The following is a 15,554-nucleotide window of genomic DNA, read 5'->3' as shown; positions in this document are numbered from 1 at the left end:
TTTTAAAATTTGTGTTATAAGTTTTACATTTTTTTGCTAGTGGTTACATTGTAGTAATTAGTTTCTTTTAATCATGAGCAAACGAAATACAACTTTGTATTCATATTTTTCAAAGAAAATGAAATCTAATGATGCTGAAAAAAGTGGTTCGTCACAATCACAGGTTGAACTAAATATTTATTTATTAATTAAATACTAGAAAAATATATAATTTGTGACATCTACATTAACATATATTCAAATAATATTAATATTGTATTGTAAACCTACAAATAAAAGGCCTTATGTGATGACATAATGTTGTTTTTTTCTGTTTAATGTAGGTTATGCTATTTTAGAATAAAAACACTATAGAATTAATATATTAAGATTCAAAATAATAATTTTGATCTTGCCCCGGGTGGCATTTTATCCTGCGGGCGCCCTTGAGTGGATGTCACTCTGCTGTATAGTCAAAGGTTGGCAAGTTAATGAAAATAATTAACTCAAGTTGAGTTATGTTAAGAAGATACAAGATCGATAAGTTAAAAGTTAACAGTTAACAAATTATAAATTTAACTCGATAAGTTAAAAGTTAATATAGACAAAAATATTAACTTACTTCAGTTTAAAAAAAGTTGATTTTTTTTTTTAATTAGTATGTAAATCACATAAAGAGTGAATGTGTCTTTTTAGTTTCTAATTTATAAGTTATAAAAAACAATTTTATTGAACTTTTATCATAATGTACACTATACCTATACCCTTTTACTTTTACTTTACTATTATTTACTAATTTAAACTCATCTTAAATTAATAATTTAAAAAATATATTTTTCATTGTTTTTTAATCGCAATTGAATGTCATAATACGTGAAGATGAGTACATGACCTTCATATATATTATAAGTTATATAACATTAAAATATAACAATTGTCAATTTGTAATTTAAAATTATTAATTTTATTAAAAACATTTTTAATTGCAACTCGCATAATATATAATTTTCAACTTAATAAAATATATTAATATACATACAATTATGTTATCAAGAAAAAGAACAGAAATGTTTGTGTTTTTGTATTGGATTATTTTTATTTTATACTGAAATATTCGTTTACGTATAAACGAAAAATTTCAAAATGATTTTAACTTGATGAATTTTTTTAAAATTAACTGAGAAACGCTAAGTTATTTCAACTGTAAATTAAACTAGTTAAGTTCATAAGTTGATTAGAAAATAAACTAACTAGTTAAGTTAAGAAGTTTAAAAAAAAAAATAATTTTTTAACTAGTTAATGCCCACCTTTGTGTACAGTAGATTACAAGTGGGTCACTGTATAATAGATGGTATTAAATTTGAATTCGATGATATAATATCATTGTATAAAAAAAACGATTCTGAGCGGAGACGGTATGTCAGTCTAGGTATAAGACATATTATATACTTATATTTATGGTATTAAAAAAAAAATTGACCTATAATATCCACTGTAATATATACAGGGACATCACAATATCCATTAGGTACTTATAACACGTTCTACATCAACAACAAACCGTGATACTATCATATATATATAGTGTTTGAAAATTTCATGAAATTTAAAAAAATGAAATATTTCGTGAAATATTTCAATTATCATTATTTTTGTAGTTTTGTCTTGTAAAATATTAAATAATTAATCTAAATAAATTAAATACCTCATTAGTCATTAACACACTTTTTTTTTCTTAGTTGTAATGTATAATAATATAATATTGTATTTTTTTGCTGTACCTACCTATTATTTGATGTAAAAATGTAAAATAAATAAGGAATAGATAGGTATATTGTATATGTACCATGTACGTGGTAACTTATATAGTTATATGTTAAAAATCAGATCAGAGTTTTCTTGATCGAGAATTCTTATGACATGTATTTGTATAATTGTCTATAAAAAAAAAACATAATAAAAATAAAAATATAAAAATGGAATAAAAAATTTAAAAAAAAACGCTTGGGTATAACGTTTATCATATATGTTATGCAATGAAGATCATTGTTTCTTATTAATGTTAACATGTATTATAATTATATAAAACAAAAAACATAATAAATATTAAAAAGAAACAGTAAAAGGAAACCAGTACTTAGGTATATATTATAAAGATCATAGTTTTCTTGCTAACGATTCACATGAAATAATATAAATTATAATTATAATTTATAATTTATATATAATAAAAATCCAATATTTCACAAAACATTTTACATTGAAATATTTCATGAAATATTTCTCATACTTCAAACACTATATATATATAATAATATACTTTAGAAGTTTCAAGTACCCACGAATAATATTATACAATCACAACAAAATAACTAAAATAGTTATTCTACGTTTTTTAATATGTAATTTCGTCCCAATTTGAACTTGAAATGACTATAAGAATAAACTGTTTTTATGCATTTTTTAGATTTTTTGGTTATAGAAGTAACTACTTACGTGGAATCTTGTTTTAAATTTTCAAGCCTTAGATATAAAAGTTGAACATTTTATAAATTTTTAACTACAAAATAATATTCAATTTTAATTTGATAAATTTTGTCAAAATTAGATCTTTACATGCATATAAAAAAAAAAATGTGCCTATGTATTTTTAATATTTTTCAACTGTTATTGTAACAATATATCAGGGGCCTTTTATTACATCTTTACACTTTTTGGCCCAACAGATAAAACTTGATTGATATTTATAGAAAAAAAAACTAAAAAATTTGAAAACTGACCATGTCCGTAAACATCTCAAAAAGTGTCAAATTATTTTCAAAATTTTATCGTATATAGAAAATGCTAATATAAACATTCAGTGAAATTTTCAAATATCTACAGTCATTCGTTTTTGAATTACAACAAAATAAAAAAAAACGCTACATGAGAAATCGAGTGAATATCCAATGTTGTAAAAATATGAACTTCAAATGCGCATAAAAATTTAGTTTGACTTTCTTATGGAAATTTTTTTTTTGATAAAAGTAGAAAAACTTATAAGGAATCTTGTATTACATTTTCATATATTAGATTTATAAAGAAACATTGTTATGAATTCTTAACTCAAAATAATTTGATAATTTTCGTGATTTTTTCATATTTTGTCAAGATTTGAACTTTAAATGCTTATAAAAAAACTGTGACTAAGAATTTTTAATATTTTTCAAATGTCAATTTAAAAATATACTAGGAGCCTTCTATTAAATTTTCATGCTTTTTTAACCAACAAATAAAATTTTATTGATATTTATAGAAAAAAAAACTAAAAAAAATGGAAACTGAAAATGTCCGTAAAGAGCTCAAAATAAGTCAAAATATTTGGAAAATGTTATGGTGTATAGAAAATGCTAATATAAACATTCAGTCAAAATTTCATGTACCAACGGTCGTTTGTTTAAGAGTTGCACCAAAAACCAAAATCAATTTTCTTGAATATAGATTTTGCGTAAAAATTCCCGTTTTTGCTTTATTTTTCTTTTGTTTTTCACGGCGCTTCTGAAAACTATTGGGAAATTTTTACTTTTGACCCCCCCCCAAAGTATCAACTAGATTCACTTTCCTGTTAGAAAAGATACTGTTGAAGAAAATCCAATCATTTTTACCGTCCTAAAAGGCGATGACAGACACAAAAATAAAAAATAAAATAAAAAAACACACATTGTAAAATCAATACATTCATCAATTCACTCAAAATCTAAAATAATTATAAGTTGTAACATTATTCAAGCATGGAAGTGATAAAACATTAAAAACGTCCAGCGAGAGTCGAGCATAATGACCTATCAGAGGTTTTATGTCAGTTCTAGTGAAGTTACCATATTATTTTATCAAGTCACCTTACTAAAATATAGAGCAGATCAATAGGTAAGTAATTTCTGAATCTAAAACGAAAATCTACTTGACTATCTTGTTTTTATATTGGTACCTATATAGATTGTTTAACTATAATTTAATAGAGAATCCTTCTTTTGCATTGGTTTTAAACTATACAGTTGGTACACACCTAATAATTATTAACATGTTCGATCAGATGTTTAATTAGTTAAAGACATTCCATGCAAAAGTTCAGTGGGTTTTAAAGGATTTCAATTTATTTGTAAGCAATATTAAGACTAGGTATTACGAGACATGAGTGCATAATAAATTATAATTTACTACCATTAGTGTAAATACTAGGACCTTAACCCTGCACAGGAAAGAAATTTCTACATTTTGTTTTTAAGTAGTTCATTAGATATAGCTAAGATAAACAGCACAGACATGCAATTGTGTATTTGTGTACATAGGTAACAAATAATATTGTAGTAAATTAGCATAGTGCAATACCGATTATAATATGTAACAGAATTTATTTAATTATTCATTACACAATAAATTAAAGTATTTAGACACTAGGTACTAAAATGTTATAACAGTTTTATTATTGTGAAAATAACAGTATAAACATTGAAAATTATATAAGATTATATTAATAAATACAGTTAAATAATATTTGTTAGTAAGTATTTGAATATTGAAACAAGTTGGTTTAATATGACGTCTTATAAAATCTAAAGGTAAGATTATTATCTAGACAACCTCATGAGCTTTTTATTATATTTTAATTTTAAGCGAGTTATGAGTACTTTAAAATGCACAAACAATTTACAATTTGCTTTGGTCAATTTACTCTAATTTTTAAGCTAACGGAGCTACACGTGTTCTGCTTTGCATATAATTTGCTATGTTACGCACTTGTAAGACGGAGACAACACATGCGAGTATCACGTCTTCTTAATGATAGTCAGTAGATGGCATAGAAATCAATTTCAAAGTACCATGGTTAAGTATGTGTAGTTTTATTCTGCATATTTTTGTATATTTAAAGGTTTTTTGCTCATTTTAACAGTCAAAATACAATGAATATCACAATTGTTCATTTTCTGAATTCATCAAAGTTCATTATAATTCTATGATTATTAAAATCAACTATTACAATATTTCAATGTTAATTTTGATGACTTATCGGAAAATCCAGTAGGTAACTCATAAGTACAAATACAAAATTATAAGTTAAAAATAAATTATAATTCTCAAGAGGAAGATATAACAAAAATTATATTCTTGATCAAATTTAATAAAAAAAGTCGGCAAGTGGGTGTAATTAAATATACAATAATGAAATAGTGTATAATAATATAATAGTATGTTAATATATGTATTATATTAACAAAAACAAAATAAATACAATAAAGGCAAGTTTTTAAGAAAATTATTACTGTTATATTATTTAATATACTAAAATATATTACAGTTAAGAAGACACTATTCATGTGTTGGTTGTATCCGCCTTACAAACGTATGACATGGCAAATTTTGTTTTATTAGTTTCAACAGTGTGCTATTAGTTTTGATATTACAGAGTGAATTGACCTAATACAAACTGTTGGCTAAGAACATTTTCTGTGCCTAAGCATATAAATGCAATAAATAGGTATGTGAAATATCAAAAAAAAAATCCTCATCTTGTTTGAAAATTAAAATACTGAAAAAAACCAACGCTGGAGCACAGACAATGTTCTTACCTAAAAGTTTGATAGGTCAATTCATTCTAATATCAAAACTAACAGCACACTATCAAAACTAGTGAACAAAAATTAGCCATGCCGTACATGTCAAAGATGTACACAACAAATGCATGGGTAGTATCCACTCAATAGAAAATTATACAGTGTAAAACATTTAAAATGAAGATCTAGTCTCATACCAAGGACCTATAAACTAATAGACAGTGCATTCCATTCCGCCCTGCAATCAATGCTAGGCGATCATATAATCACATAACTGAATGAGAAAGAACATAAGTAGTGAAGGACTCCACATAAGGAACTGTATAGGTAGATATTTTTACTGTAGTAGAAACCGTTTATAATGACGTTCAAGGGACCAAAGAAAATAGGTCATAATAACCGGTTGTCATTATAACCAAAATGACTAAAATCAAATTGTAACTTCAATACGTATTATTATTATTATTTATTTATGTAATTTATAATAGAAAAAAAGTAAAAATAAAAACATTTAATTATGTACATATTATTTAAATTAATTAATTCAATTGTTATTTTTAAAAAAATCTGTTATTTCATTTTGAAATTCTTGTTCGATTTTGTCTCAAGCTTTCCATATGTTAGAAATCGTATAGAGTGACCTACCCCAAATTCATTAGGTATGAGGGAATTTTTTTCACCTTCTTTTAAACGAAACATGACATTTGCTTTTTCTTCAATTGTGGATTGCTTTCGTTAGCACATTTTACAATTTCAAAATATTTAACACAAGAACACAAAACACATTTAATCTCAGGACAATTACCTTACCCTGATGATAAAATAAAAATAATTAAACTGACGACAAAACAAAGATGAAATTGTCGGTATTATCGGCTGTAATAGTAACTTCAATAAAGTAAAGACGTCATTATAGATAAAATATTTTTCCAATATAACCAAAAATTAGCGTCATAACATCCGTATAGTCATTATATAGACGTCATAAAAACCGATACAAATTAGTACATACAATATAGGAGTTTTGCAGGGACCTTTAATCTAAGGTTATTACACCCAATATGTCACTACAACCGGTGTCTACTGTACTTTGTTTCTTTTCTCGCTCACTCTATATCGTACCCCTGACTCCTTTCTCTAGTGCTGTCCATTAGTTTATAGGTCTATGTCTCATAAGTCATAGACAAATGAAGTACATAATAAAGTAATAAAAGTAATAAAAAGTAATACAATTCCATGAATTCTATTTCTAGTTTATAAATAATTTGATTCAAATTAATTATACTTGCGTTAAAAAACTATTAAAAATATTGAAGAAATGAGTTATAACTTTTGTATATTAGAATAACTAGAATCCATTGAAATGATTTGGTGACAGTTGCAAAAATTCTTGAAAAGTAGTAGACGCTAGAAGAAGAAAAACTCATTAATACACTTATTTCATTGTCTTATTTTAAATGGCGACTGAATGAAGACATACTTAATAACTTGTTCAATTTTATTTGATACGTTGCCAAGCATAGAACATTTGTTTATGATTTTCATAGACTAAAAAGTAAAAATAATAACTTTATTAAAAATAATATAAAAATAAAAATTCCAGCTGTAATATATGTTTCACACCAAATATTATTTTATTACCAATCTATTTTTCAAATTAATGTTTTTATTCCCACGGCCATAATATGAAAACTGACATAATATTTAAGGACTAAATGTGAAAGCCATTCTTCGTTCAATTATTATTTCTACTGACTTTCCACCGACTGATGATTAATGGAGAACTTGTTTCAGTGAAAAAGTAACTTCTTTAATATGAATACACAGATAAATTTATATTTCTAAATATATTATATATAAACTGGTTCTGAAAGATATATGTCCGAATAAATTGTTTTCCAAGGTTTGGATTGATAATTTACTATTAATATCACATAATACGTAATATACTCAATTCTATAAGTCTGTGTGGTAGAAATTTCTTGATATATTTGAACAACTAAATCTAATTTTTCATTTATTGATTATATTTTATTGCTATTAAGTAATTTATCAATCTTGTATATTTTTTATCTGTTAAAAGAATTTAATTAAAAATCATAAATGTTATAAAATATTATAGATACATGAGAATTCATTGTTAATATTTTACCATTAACAAATACAACTATTAAATTAATGATACAAGGCGGTTAAATCTCAATATAAGAATGGGGATTTATTTTTAATCGATACCAACCAATGTTCATTGTTTATGAGCAATATAATTTATGCATTTTAAGAGCACGACCAGTTAATATAGGAAAAAACAAATTTCAGCCAGCAAACGGGTCATTTTCTTAATGTGTGTGTTGTATAATGTTAACGAATACTAAGTGAACTTCACATAAATTCCAATCGTATCTCGTAAACTAATCATATTTTATGTTCTATAGGTTGTAACACAGTTTTAAACTATTAAATTTACTAAAATTTTGTTGCTAAAACTTTATTTTAGACCAAAAATTAACTGAGATACAGTCGATCAAAGTTAGACAAAGTTTCTCAAAATTAAAAAAATAAATTGCTGGAAAACGAAGGTTTTGGTTCCGTAACTATTTAATACCATTATTTCCATGTTAATTATGTCAATCACTCATCAACGTTAACATCTAGGGAAACCTATAACCCTCCCTCCCCCACACCTTCACCAACACCAGACATGAAGAACATTGAGCACCGAGGGCCAACTGAAACACTTTGGATTCAATATTTCCGCATGTGCACGCTAATGAAGAAATTCATTAGAGCTGAAAGGATTGCAGGTGACTGGAAACGGCACTCTCATTCTACCAGAGATATGATTCTATATTTTCATGCAGCAGGACACCTAAATTACGCTAAAAGTGCTTATCTCTACTATTAAGATATGCTGACGCTGCAAGAGAAAATTAACCTAGCAGAGTTTGTAAAGTTCACCACCAAGCGGTACTTTAAATTCGAAGATCTGATAAATTCTGGTGTGGGATCTGGTTGGATATGATTATTGAGCAGGTGCTCATGCGAGCAAAGAAAATCTATGGTGGGCTGATACATGAACATGGTATCAGCGATAGCGTATTGTCAAGATAGATTGTTGGTATGCTATGCCTTCAAAGTATAAATTAACAAATGGAAGAGTTTTCTGTGACGTCCACTCAGAGACAAGCAACCAGCACGCGGACATGCGGCCTACTGGCGTTGCGAGGGATAATGTTGACATTGAGAAACTGAGTGATTGGTTTTCAGAACATTCACCATTCCCTAAGACGCAAGAGCTGATGCCAATCAGCTCAGGGGCTGTTGCACTCGAAGGCGTCAACTGTTACATAGCGCGATCAATTGTTATTCCTTGCTTGAAGAATTGCTCAGAGAAAAGAAATTTTGAAGACTTGAAGTTGAAGAGGAAGGATAAGGTGGTTAATCTGGCATCTGTTTCTTGTTCTCTGAAAATCAAGGACAAAAGGTTTACAGTAGACCCACTCACTTTATTTCAACGCATTGCGTGTACAAAGTATGGATTTTTACCGTTTTTGGTGTAAGAGATGGTTTCTTTAAACGCATTCAATACATTAAAATGAGGCATTTTCACGTTTGGTGTTGGTGATGGCATGGGGGAGGGAGGGTCATAGGTTTTCCTAGATGTTAATATTAATGAGTGATTGACACAATTGCACCCCCCCCCCTCTAAGTTAGCACAGGGTCCTTGAGATCGAAAACTAGAGTACCCCTAGACTGACTTGAACATATTATAAGTAAGAGGACACTACACAGGCATTTGTTGTCTCCATCTTACAAATGCGTAACATAACAAATTTACGCTCAGCAGAATACGTTTAGCTCTGTTAGTTTATAAATTAGAGTGAATCGACTGATTTGAAACTTGATGGTAAGAATATTATCTGTGTTTTTTTACGAATGTTCAATTGTTTAGCAAGTTTTGTGTATATAATATAGCGTAAATTAAAAATGATCTTTACTCACTTCAAAACGAAACTATCGTAATAAAAACCCACATTCAAACACAGATATCTTACTATCAAGTTTCATTATAAGTTAATTCACTCAAATGTTTAAATTAACAGAGCTTAACGTGATCTGCTGAGCGTACAGTTGCTATGTTACGCACTTGTGAGTCGGAGAAAATAAATATCTGTGCAGCGTCCTCTACATATAAAACAAAAACAATAGTAATCAATTATATATTTACCAGAATCTAAACTAGAATATGACATTTTTTTTATTATTTTTCAGATTTTATTTCTTCGGCTGATGATGAAAGATCAGATCTGAACTTTTCAATCTTACAAATTTTCTTCACAGCTCTATCAAAATTGCCTAAAACAAGAAAAATATCTTAGATGAAGTGCGTTGAGTCTTAGACGCCGTTGAAATAGGGCACGCCATAGTGAACCACTTAGAAACTAAATTATATCAATAAATGAAATGTGTATTATAGGTTTGGTTAGATAATTATGTTAATTCTGACTGTATCATTGTTTATCATTACACATAATAATAGTATAACTAATAAATTTATATTTGTTTCATTTTATTCTTTCAAGTGGTATTGTTTAAATAAAAATGTGTACTTATAAAAAAAAAAAGTAGTCAAAATATGTACTATAGCAATACCAACAGAAAAGACCGTAAAATGTTTAATTTCCCTAATGGACAACACGAGAAAGAAGTTAAAGAAAATTGGATTAAAAGTTTTAAAAGAATTTATTAATTTTTTCACTGAGGGTATTCATTTTTGGTTTTATACATTAACTACTACATTTTAGTACTACAAATATAAAATAAATGTACTTTGATTTAATTTACTTATAACATTTATTCACATATTTATAGTGTTTAAATATATTGTAATTGTGAATAATATTATGATTGTTTACACTAAGTTAACAGCGTTTTTGTTGTGATAATATTATAATAAACTACTATACATTTAATATTATTGATTAATTTGTATAATTATTAAAACATGTTAAATTTATCATGTCTATAAACCCAATATAGTATTATAGGTATTTTATTTTATGTTATGTAAAAATGTATTCAAGATTTGTTAATTGTGTATAATTCTGAATCTTTAACACAAGTATTGCTTGATAGATGAATCATTTATATTGTAAATTTAAAACGTAAGTATTGATATATCAGGTGCTTGCTATAATAATATTATAGGCTTGCATGTTTTTCTGAATTTAAACCAACTGGTTTCACTAATTAAATTAATATAACAATTTAGATTTGATGAATGACTGGTAAAAAAAAATGGACTGTATTTGTTTTAATACTATAAACAATGGTACCTGACAATGATACAACGCAATGTAATATAGTTATACGATTTGAACTCATCAATGTAATGACAATATGTATAGCAATAGGCTGTGCAGTATAACAATACAATATTGGAATAATTATGTTAGCCTCTTTGGCTGAAGTATAATATAATAATTGTTTGTGGTGCACCACATACCTTAGTGTGATCATGGTGCTTTCTGGTCCTTTGCGTCCTGTTGTCAAATAATTTCAATACAAATTAAACAATAAAAATAGCACGTTTGACAACGTTGAATTCTCAAAACAGAAACGTTCATTCAATCACAGCTCCTCACTGGCACATACAAGTATTACGATCAGAATAGCTGGTAATGATGGACATCCTAGAAAAAAAACATATAATTAAAAAACTAGTACTGGTCTGTGTTTGGAGAACGATACTCACAGAGACACAAGACAACGAGTGTTTTTTGTGAAAACAAGTGGTTTATAGATGGGTACATTTCACACAAAAATCGTGAAACAGAAAATAGAAACACTTATCGACAACAGACGACAATGAATAAGTTGCACCTAGAGAAAATGCACCTATGAGAAAATAACAAGTGAAAAAAATCGAAATAGTCTAGATTTTCAAGAAGAAAAATTTGATACGTACCGACTACCGTCTCGCATCGTAGCCCGAGTCCGATGCAGGTCAGTACGTGCCGCTTGTATACTGCGCGTTAAACTCCTGGAACGCTCAAAATTGATCCGATACGTATCGATATACCAACATTTCTTAGTCGAAAATCATGGTTCATTGATGTCAACTTTGGTCTGCAGTAGGAACTGGACTAGATAATGGTACGAAATACCACTGAGCGATTCCCGAGCATCGCCTACACGACCCAACAACTACCTGAAACTCGTCAAACATAATATTTTGATGACGCCGAGTTATCTCGACTTAGAGGAAAAAAAATGTCATGACCGTAACGAAAATGAACACGAAACATACATAATTAACACACATCGCTCGTACAGTAAGTCGTATTTCGTATTTGTTATCATAATATAATAATATTATTACGTGCGATACGAAAAATGACCGGTTCACGAAGTGGATAAAATGTTATCATCTATATCGGTCCGCGGCCTTAGGTTTTGTCGCTAGCGAGAGCGATATGAACTGAAACACGATATTTTGGAGCTATCGCCCACCCGCACACCCGTCGACCGTGTCGTGATCGGTCGTCTATAATATTATCGTGTCCGTGAACCGATGGATCGCAGCGAGTACGTCGAATAATATTGATAACAATAATATTATGACGCGAGTCGCGGGAAGCCGGCAATGTGCAACATGGTCCAAGCCGGTTTCATTGTGGTCGATCGGTGGTCGGGTAAGTTCGATTATTGTTTTGGACGGCAACAGCGACAATAATGACAACAACAACATTAACAACAACAACAACAATAACAACAACAGTGACGCCGACCGTGATAATACTGCCCACAATAACGACCATAATAGTGATAACATTCTGGCAACAGGAGGGCTCTAGATAGACAGTTATTGGGCCTTCGGTAATGCAACGCTGCAATTCTTGATGAAAATACAGTATGTTACATGAAATCGGTAAAAATCGCTTTATTTCAGAACACCTTAATTTATTCGTTAGTGATAACGACCCTTATCAGTGATTTTAAGCGCATATCCATCTGACAATCGGGTTTTAGTTATGATTGAAACTACGATGTTCCGATGCATCGACGCATTCGATGCACTGAATTTCAGAACGATTTAGCTTGAAAATACGATGTATTTTAGAACATGTTTTATCATTTCGATGGCAATACGTATCCACAGCGTTGCATTAACGAAGGCGCAATTCTGCTCGTCCGCCATTTTCTATCCATTGTTGTTGTTGAGCAGTGGCTGTACGGCTCTAGATACTAGATAGTAGATATACTTGTACTAGGTAACACTTGTGTATAGTGTGATGTTTTATATTTTATAGTGCATAAATGCATAATTGAATATTTATATTAATTTACTATAAAATACATACGAATACTGGAAAATGGGTGGTTGCTCTGCCATAAATTGCAGTCATCACTCATCAAAAGGACATCGTGTGTATATATTTCCTGCCGATGAGACGCGGCGAAAACTATGGCTCATTAATTGCAGAAGAGCAAATTGGGTTCCAGGGAGAGGTGCTGTGTTATGCGAGGTCAATTTTATCAAGTTTATTTTGACAATTTAATAGATATTATTAAAAACTGAAATTTGAACGGTCCCCACAGGTACATTTTGAAGAAACCGAGTTTGAGCTACACAGAGCAGATGGTCGAGTAAAACTTAGACCAGATGCAGTACCAACTCTGTTTAATGTCCCACGACCTCCTAAAAAACACAACCCATCACCAAGAAAATCATTATATAAGGTAAATTAATCATTAAGGTATTTTCTTAAGTTTTGTGTAGGCATTAGTTATGTGTAGTAACTATGTAATATGTTTCTTTTGTAAATGTTTATTCTCTTTACAATTTTCTGTAGCGCCTTCCAGAGAAGGAAAAAATGAAGAGTGTTTCTTCAGAAACTATTCGTGGTAAAAATCTTCAACATGAAGATGCAGCCAATCAGTCTTATGAAAACCAATTTAATCCTGTAGTAAGTACTATTACAGCACTTATTTACAATATACCTACCTTTTTTTAAAGTTCCATAATGTATGATTCAGAGATTATTGACATTGTAATTGAAATGTATTCTACTAATGATTTCTTCTAACCGTATGCTTTTAGTCAAATTGTGTTTTTACTGATACTGGTCTAACTTACTTTTCACAATAAAAGTGCATTTGATCTGTAGCATTTCAATTATTAACATATTTTTTGAAATCATTTTCATTTTATTGTAGGTTTCCAGTTTTTTTAAGGTATATTATTTTAGTATATACCTTAAATATTAATACCTTATATATATATATATTTTATTAATTCAATTGTTCATACACTTATTTCCTACTGTTGATTTTTTTTAAGAAGCGGAAATGGAAAACATTCATAAATTGATTAACACCATGAAAGAAGAAAATACGAAATTGATGGATGTGACTTGAAAACATTAATTGTAAAACATTATTTCACTGTCCGTAATTATACAGTAGTAAATTACTTACAATCTACAAAAAAGAAAAAAACTATTCTTGGTTCAGCTACAAAAAAGTAATTTTAATATAAAATTTTGTTAAATAAAAATAAATTTTTGATACACTTTCATCATGTTTTATTTATTTATTTACAAATGTTATAAAATAATTCAAAACATAAAGCAATGCATTATAGAAACTGTTCGAAATAATTAATGGTAAAAATGTAAAATACAAAAAAGGTTCTTAATGAAGCCTAAAAAAAAAATAGTTTTGAGGGATAACATTGAATTGAGTCCCGCAAATACTTAATAAGTATAAAGAGTTAATTAGTTAAAAAATATTAAAAATAATAGTTATTATGTATGATTGTATAGGTACACTTTTTGTGTAATATAATTATGTTAAATATTAAAAAGTTTTTTTTTTAATCATATAATAATAATAATAAGTATAAAGAAATTATGTGTTAGCCTTTAATAATTTGTATTGTTTTTTTTTCACTTAACAAACACAAAAGTAGCATGGACTCAATTCAATATCACCGGTTCTGAGTGTACCTATTAATGTATTAATAAAAGTTGTACCTTTTCATAAAATAAAAACCAATTATAAATCAATGTCCAAAATCATCATACAACAATGGTATGTTTACTATTTAAGATTCTGAGTATAACGAAGAAAGCTTCATTCAGAATCATTTTTAGATACTGTGGTGTGATGTTTATCTGGCTTTTTAATTTCATTTTTGGTAGATATTTTAGAGTTTTTTTCACTTTGAAAACAGTTTAATAAGGCATCTACTTGTGCAAGGCGTATTTTTAAATCAATGTTCTCTTGGAGTACCTTCTGTAGTTCTTCTAGTTCTTTGGACAATGTGAAGGACATATTTCTTATTTTTGTTTGTGAGTGCTATAAAAATACATTTTGATTATCAGTCTATATTGTAAAGCTACAATTAATAAATAAGAACATTTTAGAACCAACATAATATACTACCAATCTAAAGTAAATAGGAATAGTGGTTGATATTGTAGTACAAAATAACTCATGCAGCCATACATTAAACAAATTGTATTATATATCTACAACCTAGGTCGTGGACATCAATGCACATAATATAAATTATATTTTAGAGAACGTCTTCACTTACCTTTAAGTTCAAACAAAATGGTAAATAATATTTATAAAAATGGTTTATAAAAAAAATGTATTTAATTATTATTATAAATTAACTTTATTTTAATAGTAAATTATAAAAACTAGAATATTATATAAATTAAATTAAAGCAAAAAATCCAATTTTCGAGGCAGCTTTGCAAAATTATTAATCACTTCTTCAGTGTCTATTGAAATACTGCGATGAATTGACATGAGGGCTAATCCTGTTAGTCGATTTTCACTTGTACTATTCCTTAAGTACGACTTCAATCTTTTTAGCGTTGAAAATGATCTTTCCGATGATGCTGTTGATACCGGTAAAGTTACTAATATTGAAATCAAGCACCATATATTTGGAAAAAAATCAACGGA

At 28.2% G+C, this 15,554-nt stretch overlaps 1 protein-coding gene and 1 long non-coding RNA gene across 2 annotated transcripts; one reads left to right on the top strand and one right to left on the bottom strand.

Annotated features, from left to right (window-relative positions):
- Positions 1-5,251: 5,251 nt before the first annotated feature.
- LOC103308413 lies at positions 5,252-7,594 on the bottom strand. Its single transcript, XR_003840275.1, has 3 exons — positions 7,212-7,594; positions 7,051-7,118; positions 5,252-6,977 (listed from the first exon to the last, which is right to left on the bottom strand). It is a non-coding gene; the product is annotated as an uncharacterized LOC103308413 (long non-coding RNA).
- A 4,611-nt stretch (positions 7,595-12,205) lies between these two features.
- On the top strand, positions 12,206-14,102 carry LOC107882874 (THAP domain-containing protein 6-like). The gene is made up of 4 exons (XM_016801933.2): positions 12,206-13,099; positions 13,173-13,313; positions 13,427-13,540; positions 13,915-14,102. Exons 1-4 carry the CDS (start codon positions 12,947-12,949, stop codon positions 13,942-13,944), a joined length of 438 nt encoding a protein of 145 aa, XP_016657422.1. The 5' UTR covers positions 12,206-12,946; the 3' UTR covers positions 13,945-14,102.
- Positions 14,103-15,554: the final 1,452 nt, after the last annotated feature.

Source organism: Acyrthosiphon pisum, chromosome X (assembly GCF_005508785.2).
Source record: "Acyrthosiphon pisum isolate AL4f chromosome X, pea_aphid_22Mar2018_4r6ur, whole genome shotgun sequence".
Lineage (NCBI taxonomy): Eukaryota > Metazoa > Arthropoda > Insecta > Hemiptera > Aphididae > Acyrthosiphon > Acyrthosiphon pisum.
Note: the sequence above shows the minus strand (reverse complement) of the source record. Positions and strands in the feature narration are given on the sequence as shown.

Bases quoted from the DNA above. Each gene is read 5' to 3' on its own strand.
- LOC107882874 (XM_016801933.2), top strand. From the start codon at position 12,947: ATGGGTGGTTGCTCTGCCATAAATTGCAGTCATCACTCATCAAAAGGA. The intron at 13,100-13,172 runs GTCAATTTTATC...CGGTCCCCACAG, and splicing joins GAGGTGCTGTGTTATGCGAG to GTACATTTTGAAGAAACCGA. The intron at 13,314-13,426 runs GTAAATTAATCA...AATTTTCTGTAG, and splicing joins CAAGAAAATCATTATATAAG to CGCCTTCCAGAGAAGGAAAA.